This window comes from Oncorhynchus nerka, linkage group LG13 (genome assembly GCF_034236695.1).
Source record: "Oncorhynchus nerka isolate Pitt River linkage group LG13, Oner_Uvic_2.0, whole genome shotgun sequence".
Lineage (NCBI taxonomy): Eukaryota > Metazoa > Chordata > Actinopteri > Salmoniformes > Salmonidae > Oncorhynchus > Oncorhynchus nerka.
In genome coordinates, this window is record NC_088408.1 from 87,132,850 (window position 1) to 87,147,199 (window position 14,350).

Here is a 14,350-nt window from a genome sequence, read left to right on the forward strand (position 1 = left end):
CATTTGCACACACTGTATTCAGATTTTTCTATTGTGCTATTGACTGTACGTTTGTTTATCCCATGTGTAATTCTGTGTTGTTATTTTTGTCACACTGCTTTGCTTTATCTTGGCCAGGTTGCAGTTGTAAATGATAACTTGTTCTCAACATGCCTACCTGGTTAAATAAAGGTGAAGTAAAAAAATGGATAGTTCAGAGCAGAAGGTCTACTCTATCACGGTCACCTACCAACGCATCGGTTGGTCAGTGAGAACTTACAAGTAATAGAAAAGACTGGTGCAATTTTCAAGTGCTGTAATTGAACATGATTTATGAAAGAAGACATTGTAGACAAAACAAAGGTGATGAGTGTTGAGCAGCATGCTAAAACTGCAGCACAAATTCTGCCATATTGTCCAAGCGAGGGGGTAAAGTGTTAGTTGTTTGCAATAACTTCTTTGTTGTTGTAATATCCGAAACGGATGTGGCAGTTTCACTATTAAGGATTCCAGCTCTAATGTATTGTATCAGACAATAACCTCCATACTTTTATCAACAGTTAACAAGCAGGGAAAGTGAGCTTGTCCGTGGTGGTATTCAAACCGCCAACCTTCCGGCCATAGCCCATCGTGCTGTGCCACAAAAGTGTGCTCATGTGGCAGAGTTGATATTGGTGCTTATAAACACAGGGTTGCTACAGTACATTCTTGATTGTGTTTAGAAATGTATGGTTTGAGTTTTCATTTTAATTTGTTTTCAGGGGGGTCACAGCGCAACCCCCATGCCCAAAACGTAGTAAACCAAGCTGCAACTAGTCTACATTCTACAGCTTCCCCTGGCCCTGAGAAGCAGGAGCAGGCCTGCCACATTGTGGTGTAAATAGGAACATTGTCCTCCCCCCATCAGACAGATGTGAATTCAGTTTAGTGTGCCAATGCTGACCTCAGAGGAAAATAACCACAGAGAACTTGGAGTAGCATGTTGTACCACTGCCTGAGCCAGAGGGGTGCATCTCAATACTTTAAAATGACTTCCTCTGTCTCCTCTCCTTCCAGTCTGCGCTCATCTGAAAACACAGTAGAAGGAATACAGGTGCCTAGTGGAGAGATGTTTCACCTGTCCATTTTTTCTTCTTTTCTTGTTGTTTTTCATGGTGCAGATTAAGGAAGAAATTAAAGGGTTGGCCTGTGAACTACTGATTGACTACGAAGCAAACACCTTTCACTGTTCCAGACGCACAGCTCACCAACGTTTCTGTGCTGTGACCCACCAAAGGCTTTCAGTTGCTTAATAACAACTTGTGCAGTGGTAATTTAGAACATGAATTTAAACAATGAAAGAAAATAAAAGCATAATACTTTGGAGTATAAAAAAAAAATAACTTATATGAAAGAAATGAAAGAAAATTGCATGATTTGCTGAAATAAAGGTATATATTTTTTTACCCATAATTCCTTGTCACATCAATATGATTCTAAATGCTTCTAAACTACGCAGTAGTAGTAGAAGAAAATAATGTGATAACCAAAACCCTTCATTATCTTCACTAAAGTACCGTAGCTACAGTTAAACAGTAGTTCTCTTCACTTCTGTTTTGTTTCACAACCCACTACTTATTCACAAAAAAATTACTACAGGGTTATTAAATAATATTTACCCAATAATGACTTTTTCTTTTGCGATTCATTGAAACAAGGCACATCAGAGGTAGAACATTCCTTCAGAAGCATTTGTGCTAAAGGTAGTTCCTTAGACAGATAGCTACAGCCTGAGACCACAGCCCCCCAGCAGACAGGATCCTCTGACAGATAGCTACAGCCTGAGACCAGAGCAGCCCAGCAGACAGACAGACTACATAGACCATAGACAGACAGACAAACAGAGAGACTACATAAACAGACAGACAGACACTACACAGACAGACAAGCACTACACAGAGAGACAGACAGATACTACATAGACAGACACTACATAGCCGGAAGGTTGCAAGTTCAAATCACCGAGCTGACAAGGTACAAATCTGTCGTTCTGCCCCTGAACAGGCAGTTAACCCACTGTTCCTAGGCCATCATTGAAAATAAGAATTTGTTCTTAACTGACTTGCCTAGTTAAATAAAGGTAAGTCAGACAGACAAGACACTACATAGACAGACAGACAGACAGACTACACAGACAGACAGACACACAGACAGACAGACAGACAGACTACATAGACAGACAGAAACTACATAGACAGACAGACACTACATAGACAGACACTACACAGAGACAGACAGACACTACATAGACAGACAGAAACTACATAGACAGACAGACACTACATAGACAGACACTACACAGAGACAGACAGACACTACACAGACAGACAATCCAGGGGTTGGGCAGCAGGCACAGGCAGAGCCTCTGTGCAATATCCACACTGGGGGTCCTGGTCTTTAATCTAGCATTACTGGGACTAGTGGTTCTGATTGGGTCTGGTTCCTCTCCGGACACAAAAGTCAGGACAAGGAGGGTTCTGGAGGATGAACACTAGGCAGGGTCCACCAATGCCTGGATCTGAGACGCCTCCCCCTCACCACCTAATAGAGACAGAATAGGGTAACAGGGTAGATTTGTAGAGATGTTGCCATAAACAACTGCATCACTTTTCATTTGTGGCTTGACACATACAGACACATCCAGTAATACAAAATTAGATTGGAATACAGCATATCACTATTACATCGTGTGTCACAAATGCAAAGTGAGCATCTGGTAAATAACCAAAACTCCTGCAGGAAAGAGGCAAGAGGCTCTAGGGTTGCAGATGCAGGCTATATTATGGAATGGGGGGCCTTGGTCTCACCTTTCACTGGATTTGGTCCTGGAAGGTAGCCTGGTGGAACGAGCCTGATCTTTCCCTGGATCTGGTCCTGGAAGGTAGCCTGGTGGAACCAGCCTGATGTTGCGATAGCTTGACAAGATTATCTGGCTGGCAACAAGGGCCTAGGAATAGGAGCAAGTATGAGGAATGTGTTGGAGTCTTGGTGTTACCTCTTCTTGTCTCTGCATTGGCCACATAGATGAACTCATCCACCTCCTGACATACTTCCTGGACCTGAGGGGCGGGACTGAAATATAGCTGTCCTGATTGGTCCGTTCTTTCCAGGATTAAGAGGTTGCTGCTGAGACTCTGCTGCTTCACACTGGCTCTCTTCCTCCCCGCCCTACACACACACATACAACAGGTTATGATAGACATATACACACACACACGTAACCATATGAACGCAAGGTGTACATTACCTCAAATGGTAACAGACAGTACATTTCAAATCAATCAAAGGAGGACTATAGTGAAAATAGTAACCTAATGTGTCTTAATCAACTCATCATCAAACCTTTGATTAGTGGAATCAGGTGTGTAGAGCTAGGGGAAAAAATACAAAGTCTACCCCTTTGATTCCCCAGGATCAGGATGAAGGAACACTGCACTAACCTGTTGGTGGAGTAGAGTGAGAATGTTGTATTTTTGCTGAACAACATTGCTTTTGTTTAGTTAGTAAGCTGCAGAAAGATATATTCAAAGGCTTTAGGTACGTAACCACAGCATGGAAGTGTTTGGCAACCACTAGTGTGACGCAAGAGAGCCCCCTTCTGGTTGCTAATTACTTCTGCAGGATGGTTTAAATACTTTTCACCATCCCTGTACAGTACTAACCTTCTTTACTCAGCATTGAGCTGTTGTGTTTATTGTGTGCTAACAAAATTCAGGTAACACCAATATGGTGAATGTCTATTGTAACTGTGTCCATTTTGCTTATCACATACAATACCAGTCAAACGTTTGGACACACCTACTCATTCAAGGTTTTTTTTAACTTAAAAAAACAAACTATTTTCTACATTGTAGAATAGAAGTGAAGACATCAAAACTACGAAATAACATATATGGTATCATGTAGTAACCAAAAAAGTGTTACGTGTCGGCAACATTAACTTGATTGACCATGATGTAGGTCATGTAACTGTTTGTTACATGCCATATGCTTTGTGGACTCCACCGGACAGATGTTTCTCTCCAGTTTTGTAATGAAACAAAGGTGTGGTTGAATTTATTCTGCCACTGTTTCTTCTTCTTGTCCCAGCCTTAGGCATAAATGCAATGTTCCCTTAATAGTGTTCCCGGCACTGAGCAAATTTCAAGTCTGCTGAGCTCAAACTTGAATATTGTGAAAATTCTGTGCAACTTCCAGCGCCCGTTTACTGTGAACAGTGAGGCTGTAGCCACTTTAATTTACAGTTTCTGACAGTGGTCAAGTCGGCTACTATGGCTATTTAATAATAATAATAATGTAGGCCTACCAGAGTGGCCTCCCATAAAAAAAAACATAACATTTTAATATGGAAATAGCGGTTCTATCATTCAGCCTACAGTAGCAGCCAATGTGTGGTGTTCAATGTAGGTTCTACATTCCATGAGTCTTTTGAAAAAAACATGCAAGGCTCAACATTAAACTGTTTATCCACTTGTCCTTCAGATAAGGTGACTCAAAATATTGTGTTGTTTGATGCAAGAAACCACTTTACAAAATAAGATGCATTATTATTCCCATACCATTATTACAGAGAATCAGACACATTATGCTACCCTCTGCCTATTGTCTACTTAGCTTATTCAAGACCGTCTCAAAATACAACACCACCACTTCAAGACAAAAAAAAAGCTCTTTACCTGACTCCCTTTTCAAAGATGTCTATAAATGCACATGTGTTGTGCCCATTGCTGACTACAAATGATCTATAACTGGACTAATAACTCACTAACTAGCAAAGGATATGAACAAATGTGCAGCTCTCGCTTTGATCTCAAAACAAGCGCATTTACTCATGACCTATCATGCTGTTTACACAGTCCAGTTCAAAGAAAATGGCACAGATCCATATATGGCAATGGTCTATTTGCATATAGGCCTAATGCAGCTCTGATTGGTTCTGCCACACCGTTTTTTTAATATAGATGCAATAGAATCATATTCCGATGCGTTCTGCCTACAACAAAATAACTTGCATAGCTTGTTTTGTTTTCGGGTATGTTGCATTGAAAGTGGCTAATGTTGCATTGATTCGACCACAATTCCCACAGTAAAGGCAAACATTGATAGTGTTAACTGGAAGAGTTTTACTGGGGGAGCTCAGGTAATATAATTATGTGCACGAGCATAAATCACCGCATTTGTCATTTTAGTACCGTCCGAATCTGCCGCGTCAGTCATTTTTACTTGGCCGGAAGGTTATTATCTCAGCCCTAAAAAACTATTTTTTTTCGACAAACTCCAAGGTCCTCTGATAATACTTATCCCGTGCAAATCGTCATCCCCGTGTTTCGAGGGATATTACAGTTGAACAGGTGCTGCACTCAGTTTGGTTAAGAACAAATTGATGCTTAAAACAAAGTGCTACGCACATAGCCTATAGATGAACGATCTGTTCTGTAATATATCAACCTTCCTAGTGCCATTCTTCTCTTTTAAAATATGAGGTGGACGATATCGTGTCAATGAATTGATACATTGACAAATGTCAGTTAATTAAATATCTGCGTAGGTTACGGTTTACGGTTCTTCATGCATTATTATTTGGACTTTCTCCGAACTGAAGGCCATTAGGCCAATATTAGGATGTCCCTAGACATATTAAATATCTTCACACCTAGAAGAGCCTCCAGGCTTCCGTCATAATGGTCAATTGTGAATGCGGGAAAAAAATTATGACGGGCAGTTCGGTAAAACGAATCGCCTTCTGGAAAAACAGACTTGCTGGGGTAATAATTACATAACCGAGGTTCTATAGTAATACTTCCGAATATGGCTTAAGGGGCAGGTTGATATTTCCTCTGTGCCGCGCTCCCGGTAACGTTGCTTATTTTAATTTTATTTAACTAGTCATGTCAGTTAAAGAACAAATTATTATTTACAATGATGGCCTAATATGTGACGGTGGCAAGGCATGTTAACTAACAGAATAATAAAGAGCAAACACTTATCTCAACAAATAGGTTGTAATAAGGCTTTCCCCCCCTGGCTTCACCAGTGATTTTACCCACGAACCGCTACTAGTTCGCATACGCAGATTCATGGACCTTCTATATCCGGTTTGCATCCGGTTCATACAGATATATTAGAGAAACGAATAGATATGAATTACCTTTGGGCACTGAAAGGAGGAACGTAATAACGCCTCGCCCAGCAGACTGTCGACCAATCGCTTCATGTTGTCATGCTGCATCACGCGGTTGCTAAGCTAGTTGTCAAGCAATCAGGGTATGAGTCAAGAAACCTGCGTATTTCCCTCGAAAGTACGTAATCTCACGATTCCAAAAGTATACAGATAAAAAGTTAATTGTCTCACATCTCGGAAAATATTTGTAACCTTGTATTTCTTGTTGACGAAATTCATGCTTATGTTTGGTTTTTGAGCTGGCGCCCAATCCCATTCACTCCTTGAAGACGAGCTCTATGGAAATTAGCTTTCTGGGCAGGGCATTATTTAAACTGCAGTAACCATTGAGCATTATCCGGAAGGAGGTAAACAGCAACAATCTAGTAAATTCCTGATAAGGCAGGCGAGTTTCGGTGAAGTGGGTACCAGAAGGGATTGTGGAAGTCAAGTCGAGATAAGGTCAACAGTTAAAGAGAGAAGATAACTCTGGGAGGGAGCTCAGAGGGGCCGCCACATCGACCCTCTAACTACAGTTCTGTCTCACATACACACTTTCACACCCATGAAGGTTCTAGACGTAGGCAGGGCCATGATAATACCAATAAGAGGAAGACTGAATTCTTGCCAAGCAACATAGATGGATTGTTTATTTTAGTCATATAAGGAGGTGACTCCGCCTATTCGGAAAGTGTAAATATACCGAACAAAAATATCAAAGCAACATGTAAAGTGTTGTCAACGTTGAGAACAGAGTGCCCCATAGTGGCCGTTGGGTTATGATATGGGCAGGCATAACGAACACAACACAATTGCATTTTATCGATGGTCATTTGAATGCAGATACCGTGATGAGAACCGGAGGCCAATTGTCGTGCCGTTCATCACTCACCATCACCTCATGTTTCAGCTTGATAATGCACGGCCCCATGTCGCAAGGGTCTGTAAAATAATTATTCGAAGCTGAACATTTCCCAGTTCATCCATGGCCTGCATACTCACCAGACATGTCACCCATGTTCAGGATGCTCTGAATTGACGTGTACGACAATGTGTTCCAGTTCCCAACAATATACAGCAACTTCGCACAGCCATTAAAGAGGAGTGGCACATTCCACAATCAACAACCTGATCAACTCTATGCAAAGGAGATTGCGCTGCATGAGGCAAATGGTGGTCACACCAGATACTGACTGGTTTCTGATCCACACCACTCCTTTTTAAGGTATTTGTGACAAAGATGCATATCTGTATTCTTAGTAATGTGAAATCAATTAGGGATTAATGAATTTACTTCAATTAACTGACTTCCTTATATAAACTGTAACTCATTAAAATAATTTGTTTTTGTTCAGTATATACGCTTGTGTAACTTGTATTTTGTCTCTGCAGCTGTATGACCCAATGGGATAAATAAACTTGGCTTGAGCCTTTTGTAGTCGTCCATTTGAGTAATTACTATTTGTTAAGAACGTAACCGGGTAAACAGACCCAAAAGCCTGCCTGTGCATTTTCACTGGTGTATGCATGCTCTTGATTGATGTATTTCCTTCCACTGAAGCACCCGTCTCTGAACTGTCTGAGACTTCCACCAACTGACTTCCTTCCACCTCCTTTCGATGTGACAATAAAGCGTCTAAGCTATCCTCAATGTGCTAAACATCACTTATCAAAGCTCAAATCGGTACTGTGAAATAGAAGTTGAAAGCAAATCTGACATTTCTTGTTACCGCCAGAGAATAGTAATTTTTATGTCTGTGATAGAATGGGCAGCACCATTATGGCTACAACCCATAGGAATCCCCACTCAGTTGACTACTTTAAAACGGCGGAAGCCCTCAATGGCGCTGCCCATGCTAAATCTGCCTTTTGACCACTAGAGGCCTCGATCATTCTCCGAGTTTACAAAAATTCCCCACTCACTACCTTGTGGGAGAGGTGCATTGTGGTTATTGTAGTTGTTTTTTACTACACATTTTAATCCAACATATTTATTTTCAATGACGACAAAAAAAAAAATGAAATGTTTTTTTCTTTCTTCCAAAAAGAACACAGAATCTGCATTTAAATGCATACTATCAAAATATCAAAGTTCCTGTCACTGGGACATTACTATTTGTCCAAGTGAGGTCAATTTTCTTTAAGAAAAAAAAAAAAAAGTTGCATATTACAAAGCAGATGTTTCAACAAAAAAAAACTGTACATACTCGAAAATGGTCATGAATAATTCAGTCACCAACTCTGTGTACCCCCCCCCTCAATATATATATAAATGCAATTAATTTAAAACATAACAAAAATAATTAAAACAATAAATAAAAAACAGTTGCTGTGCAATGTTACATTACAAGCTAGATTATGATTTATCTTCAAACAATACTTTTTTTTTTTTAAATTTACAATTTAATTAGTTAATAATCTTATTTTAATATAATTATTATTCTACCACATTCTCAGAGCAAAACACATGCCCAACCAACAGTCTGAAATCTGGAAGATAAGTGCTTCTTGCAGGAGATGGGGAGACTCACATTTCATTAACATCCCTCCCTACTCTTTCATTCTTTACCTACCCTTGCCCCAAACTTCATCCCATCAGTCAGCCGGAGCCTTTCAGAAGAGAAAGAAGTTCACCCTAGAAACTAATCCATCAGATTCCTCCTCCCGTAATGCTTAGCATTACAATGTGGGGTTTGATAATCTGATCCTAGATCAGTGCCTAAAGGAAACTTGTACCCATAGCCCTCCCTGGTTCACTGTAAAATACTTAAGATTTCCTTGGCATTCTCTGTGTTCCAGCCCTGGCCCTGAAGAGGGCCGTCACAGACAAGCACGTATTTGTGCAGGATCTGCGTCCCAATGTCCCGGAAGTGAAGCCGGTCCTCTTTGCGTTCCGTGGAATCCACGCTGCAGTCCTCGTACTTCACTGCCCAGAAACACATCTCCCCTATGTACATCATCGTCAGCAGGTGGGTGTCTGAGAAGATGCCTATTGGAAAATAAATAAAAACATAAATAACCATGTTTTTTCATCCCTTTATGAGAAATTAAGAAAAAGTTTGTCTGGATAATGTCAAAACAAACATGTAACATTAACAAAATAAACAGGTCACAACACATGTATAACATATAGCGGTTCTATGTTTACCTTCAGCCAGGAAGTTAGCGGTTGCAGAGTCGTGAAACACCACCCCATCGTTGAGCTTCATGGAGTTCCTCACCTGCAGCATCCTCATTAGGTAACGTACACCCTCCTGAAGACACTGAAACCAGACAGACAACACTGCATGAACAACAGGCATAAGGAATCCAACTCTAATAGTAGCAGTTGCACTACAATTCAAGTTTGGACTTCTATGTAAAGTTAAATGTCCATACCTTGAGGAAAGTGGCTTTGTTCTTCTTGATCCACTGCTTACGTTGGTGGAGTGTGTGGCAGTACATGTAAAGCAGTGCTCCACGTCTCCAGTAGAGGCACTCTAACACCTCTAGCCCCAGCACTGACTGCACCTGGAACAAGGACAGCTGTCACTAAACAGTGTGTGTGTGTGTCACCGGAGGATGGTGACACCTTAATTGGGGAGGACGGGCTCGTGGTAATGGTTGGAGCTAAATAAGTGGAATGGTATCAAATACATCATACACATGGTTTCCATGTGTTTGATACCATTCCATCCACTCCGTTCCAGCCATTATGAGCCGTCCTCCCCTCAGCAGCCTCCACGGGTGTGTGTATGGTGTGTAAATCTGCTGTTATTTTCATGTAGTGAACAAAATACTCAATGCATAGGGTATAAGGCCCTATGCACATGCATTGCCCTTGAAGAGCAGGCTGAATATCTTTTGCACAAAGGCACACACACCTCTTGGGCCGGGACAAGTCTACCGGCCAACACCTCTGGCTCTGTGAGGTCCTGCAGCAGCTGTTGGATCTTAAAGGGTGAGCAGTCCTCTGGGAACTCCTGGTCCACCAGCTTGTTTTCCTCATAGAATGTGATGTCCAGGATCACCTACACACACACACACTAGTGTCATTCTTTACTTTTAAAAGGCCCAGTGCAGTCAAATGTGATTTCCTGTGTTTTATATACATTTCCACACTATGAGATTGGAATAATACTGTGACATTGTGAAAATGATGACAATTCCCTTTAAGTGTAAGAACTCTGGTGACATCACCATGCAGTAAATTAGTTAATAATAGACCAATAAATTAAAAATAAATAAAAGTTCCAAACCTCTGCCAACAGTTAGTTTTCCCTTACCACTCAGACCGTCTTAGAACAATTCTTGCTTGAGAAATTATTCTTGGCTAAGAAGCTGTTAATGTTTAAAAACCATAAAAATTAAAAAAAAAAAAAAAATCACAGTAAAGGTACTTTAATGTTACCGATAAATTAATTGATACTGAGATAAAAAAGAAACGGCTACATTTTACACAAATATGATTAAACAGTAAAAGTTTTGCAATTAATCTATTCAGCCATGCTCTTTCGCTAACATTTATGACAAGAGTAACATGGTCGGCCGGTCTTCAACTCTAATGCAGATGAATTGCAGACTGTGGGCCAACAACCTTGAATAAGACAAATGTCTCTGTGTCTCCAACAGGCTGTCTACAACTCTGCTATGATGGGTGTGGATGACGAGGATAACTCAGACAGACCGTGGGTTGGGCGTTATGTCAATGTCATCAACAGGACAAGTCACTTGGTTCATCATCAGCACTGCACTTTGAAGTTGGAATTCTAATATTTTGAACTCTTCTAGATTTTCACATTTGTGGAATAATCCCACTTTTTAAAGTGCATCTTCGCGTCATTTCTTCATTTGAAAGTAATTACTGATTTTCTACGCTCTGACAGGTGAAAGGATGAAAAAAACATTCCATTCACTACCAGCGCAGTGATTGGGCTACTTCAAGGACATGAGGAAGGGTGCATTTAATTTGTGAACCGAGTCTGTCACAGAGGATAGTGGTCAGTTGAAAGTTCCCGCGTCAAGGAAGGACAACAAGTGTTGGCTCTTTCACACCTTCAGGCTCGCGTCATTGGATGACATGAACGACTTAACAAAATAGAATACTGTTATCCTATTTCAAAACAGCAGGTGGAATAACTACTTGAACACAAAAGGACACTTTGCTTGCCTCGTGAACCAGGCTGGGCCTGCCATATATCACCAAAACAACAATCTGTTTGGTTCTACGAGGCTACCTATTTGCAACTAACAAGGCCTGAACACATGAAGTCTACCATTTACATTCAGGCCACTTGCCTGCCTACCTACCTACCTGACTGAACATGATTATCAGAGATGAAGGGAACTTGGATGGTATGGTAACACATTTGAATTCACACCAAGCCTAAAACATTTTGTCTAGAATCTAGCTACTACATTAACATTCAATGAACTGCAATACCTGAGTGTAATCCTGAAGCAGTTTAGGCAGACTGTTACTCTCCCCCCCTTGTCTGTAAAAGCTTTTCAACTTGTCTAGTATCGAAGAAGCATTCTGTAAATAGTCATCATCTAGGAGAAAATAAAGTTGTTTAATATGTATTACAGGTCTAACTTTATGTCCAAACATTACATCTCATGCTTACAGAGTTTAATGTATCATTTAACGTGTTCGTTTAAAACACACTGATCATTTCTATGGACTTGTTGATAATGTGTTTTACAGTGGCATGATAATGGCGTAAAATGTAAGGAGCTGCCCTTTGAGATAGTCAATAAAGAAGATGATCTAGCCATGTCCATCCGGCCACCATTGTACACAGTATTATGACAGTCTAGACTAGACAAAATCAAGTTAAAGAGGTGGGGTGTTTCAGGTGTCTCCGGAAGGTGGAGTCAATCACCACCTTCCGGAGACACCTGAAACCCCACCTCTTTAAGGAATACCTAGGATAGGATAAAGAAGTGGGGTGTTTCAGGTGTCTCCGGAAGGTGGAGTCAATCACCACCTTCCGGAGACACCTGAAACCCCACCTCTTTAAGGAATACCTAGGATAGGATAAAGTAATCCTTCTCACCCCCCTTAAAAGATTTAGATGCACTATTGTAAAGTGGCAGTTCCACTGGATGTCATAAGGTGAACGCACCAATTTGTAAGTCGGTCTGGATAAGAGCGTCTGCTAAATGACTTAAATGTAAATGTAAGTTCATTGGAAAATAATCGTTGGCCAGTAAGCCAAGAACGTACACAAAGTGGAATACTTTTAGATACCTAGCTAATACATCCAAGAACCCAGAATAGCCTAGATACATTGGTCAAGCAATCTGCAATAACATTATGCATCGACTGTTTGAAAAGTAACGGCTCAATACCCTAGCTCAGCATCTTTGTCGACACATTAACACCAGTTAGCCAGCTATCGCTAACGTTACCTAGCTAACGTTACTGTACCACATAATGAATTCAGTTAAATTCAAAACGGCTTTTTGGGCATGGTAAAACATGTTTACATTGCCAAAGGAAGTTTAGTAAACAAAATGTAAAACAATTAGCTAACTAGTTAGGGACCATGTTAGCTCGCTAACTAGCTAACGTGGCTAATCACATTAACTTTAGCTACGTTATCCAGCAAACATAGCTAGCTAGCTAGCGAATGTATGCAATGAGTCATATTGTTTACTGTTGTTGTTTCAACTCTGATTAGCTAGTTTATCTACCTTGGTCTGTGTGTTATCATAAAGTATTCTGGTGATATGGTAACGTTAGCTAACGTAGCTAACTAATTAAGCCAGATGAGAAGAACTTCCAACTAAACAAACTGAAGGTGCATCGACATTAGCTACCTTTCATTACAAATTATTGTTTTAACAGTGTACACCTTACCTTGTTTCTCGGTTCTGAGGCTGGCGCACTTATTGTCCAACTCAAAAATCCTTCTCTCCAGTTCGAACGCCTGTCTTCTGCAGTCGTCGGCCATGACTAAAACACTGTCACGTGACGCTATGACGTTCCATTCACATGGTGAACGTGTTTATTTTATTATCTGGGGCAGGTTTCATGCCACTATTCTAAAATCCGCATTAAGAAAATATGAGCGTTTTCCCATCAAACGGATTTGTGCGTTGTGACGTATAAACACGAAATGTACTTTTTCAATATTGTTTTCATGAACCGAATAAAAATCTAAAATTAGTTGTGCTTCCATTGCATTTTCGACTCTACCTATGGTTTTGGTACATACACTGTTGCGTTAAATAGCAAAGGTGCCTACATGTGCTCTTGCCAACAGTTTGCAGATAGACTACAGTGCGGCTAGGATGTGTGGGTAGGCTCCTCTACATGATGAGATTATTATGGATAAGAGCGAGAATATTTGTATTCGTCAAACATCGATCATCATGTTACCAGAATAAAACCATCGATATGTATTGTAAAGGAGCATCAAACTCATCACCATGAACTTTCACCACCATGTGAAGTTAATCATAAGGTATTCTTCTATAATATTATGGTTGTCTGCGAACACACGTTCATCATAATTTATGTAACCTGTTGCCTAATAAACTGTATGGTTACCCAAATCGTAATGCGAGAACTATCATCGTGTGTCTCCAAATTTACTTCGATATATGATGGTTATTATATAAATATTTGTGCATAATGGCGTTTCCACCTCCATATCTCGTATAATTTTTTATTTTGACGACATTTGGAAAGATCACCGAAATGTACTTTAATCGCATACAAAGGTTTGATGGAAACCTGGTTAGTGATCCAATGCATGTTTGCTCCAAATATATCAATTTATTTGTGCCCTCTGTCAATTGCAAATCCATACTTTTTCAATAAACCTTAATGAAATACACCCGCCGACTGTTTCGCGTGTGCCAATTGAATCTCAACAAGGAAACAAACTGTATTTTATTGGATTTCAGAAAATAAAGGCACGCAACGACAGAGAAGAAACATAGGTACAAGGTTAGCGTTTCATATAAACTCAGCAAAAAAAGAAACGTCCCTTTCAGGACCCTGTCTTTCAAAGATAATTAGTAAACATCTAAATAACTTCACATATCTTCATTGTAAAGAGTTTAAACACTGTTTCCCAATTAACCATAAACAATTAATGAACATACACCTGAACATACAATGAACAATTAATGAACAATTAATGAACATACACCTAACGGTCGTTAAGACACTAACAGCTT

At 40.2% G+C, this 14,350-nt stretch overlaps 1 protein-coding gene across 5 annotated transcripts; it reads right to left on the reverse strand.

The window, feature by feature from the left end:
• Positions 1-280: 280 nt before the first annotated feature.
• On the reverse strand, positions 281-13,130 carry LOC115140324 (RAB7A-interacting MON1-CCZ1 complex subunit 1-like). 5 transcript variants are annotated; one of them, XM_065026798.1, is made up of 9 exons: positions 13,023-13,130; positions 11,601-11,710; positions 10,042-10,188; positions 9,557-9,688; positions 9,327-9,441; positions 7,181-9,167; positions 3,069-3,186; positions 2,826-2,965; positions 281-2,559 (listed from the first exon to the last, which is right to left on the reverse strand). In XM_065026798.1, the coding sequence occupies exons 1-6, from the start codon at positions 13,114-13,116 to the stop codon at positions 8,932-8,934; spliced, it is 834 nt and encodes a 277-aa protein (XP_064882870.1). In that variant the 5' UTR covers positions 13,117-13,130; the 3' UTR covers positions 281-2,559; positions 2,826-2,965; positions 3,069-3,186; positions 7,181-8,931. The 5 variants fall into 5 exon arrangements, with proteins under 5 accessions (XP_064882870.1, XP_064882871.1, XP_064882873.1 ...); XM_065026799.1 differs by having other exon boundaries at positions 3,057-3,186; XM_065026801.1 differs by having other exon boundaries at positions 2,826-2,918; positions 3,014-3,186.
• Between the last annotated feature and the right edge of the window lie 1,220 nt (positions 13,131-14,350).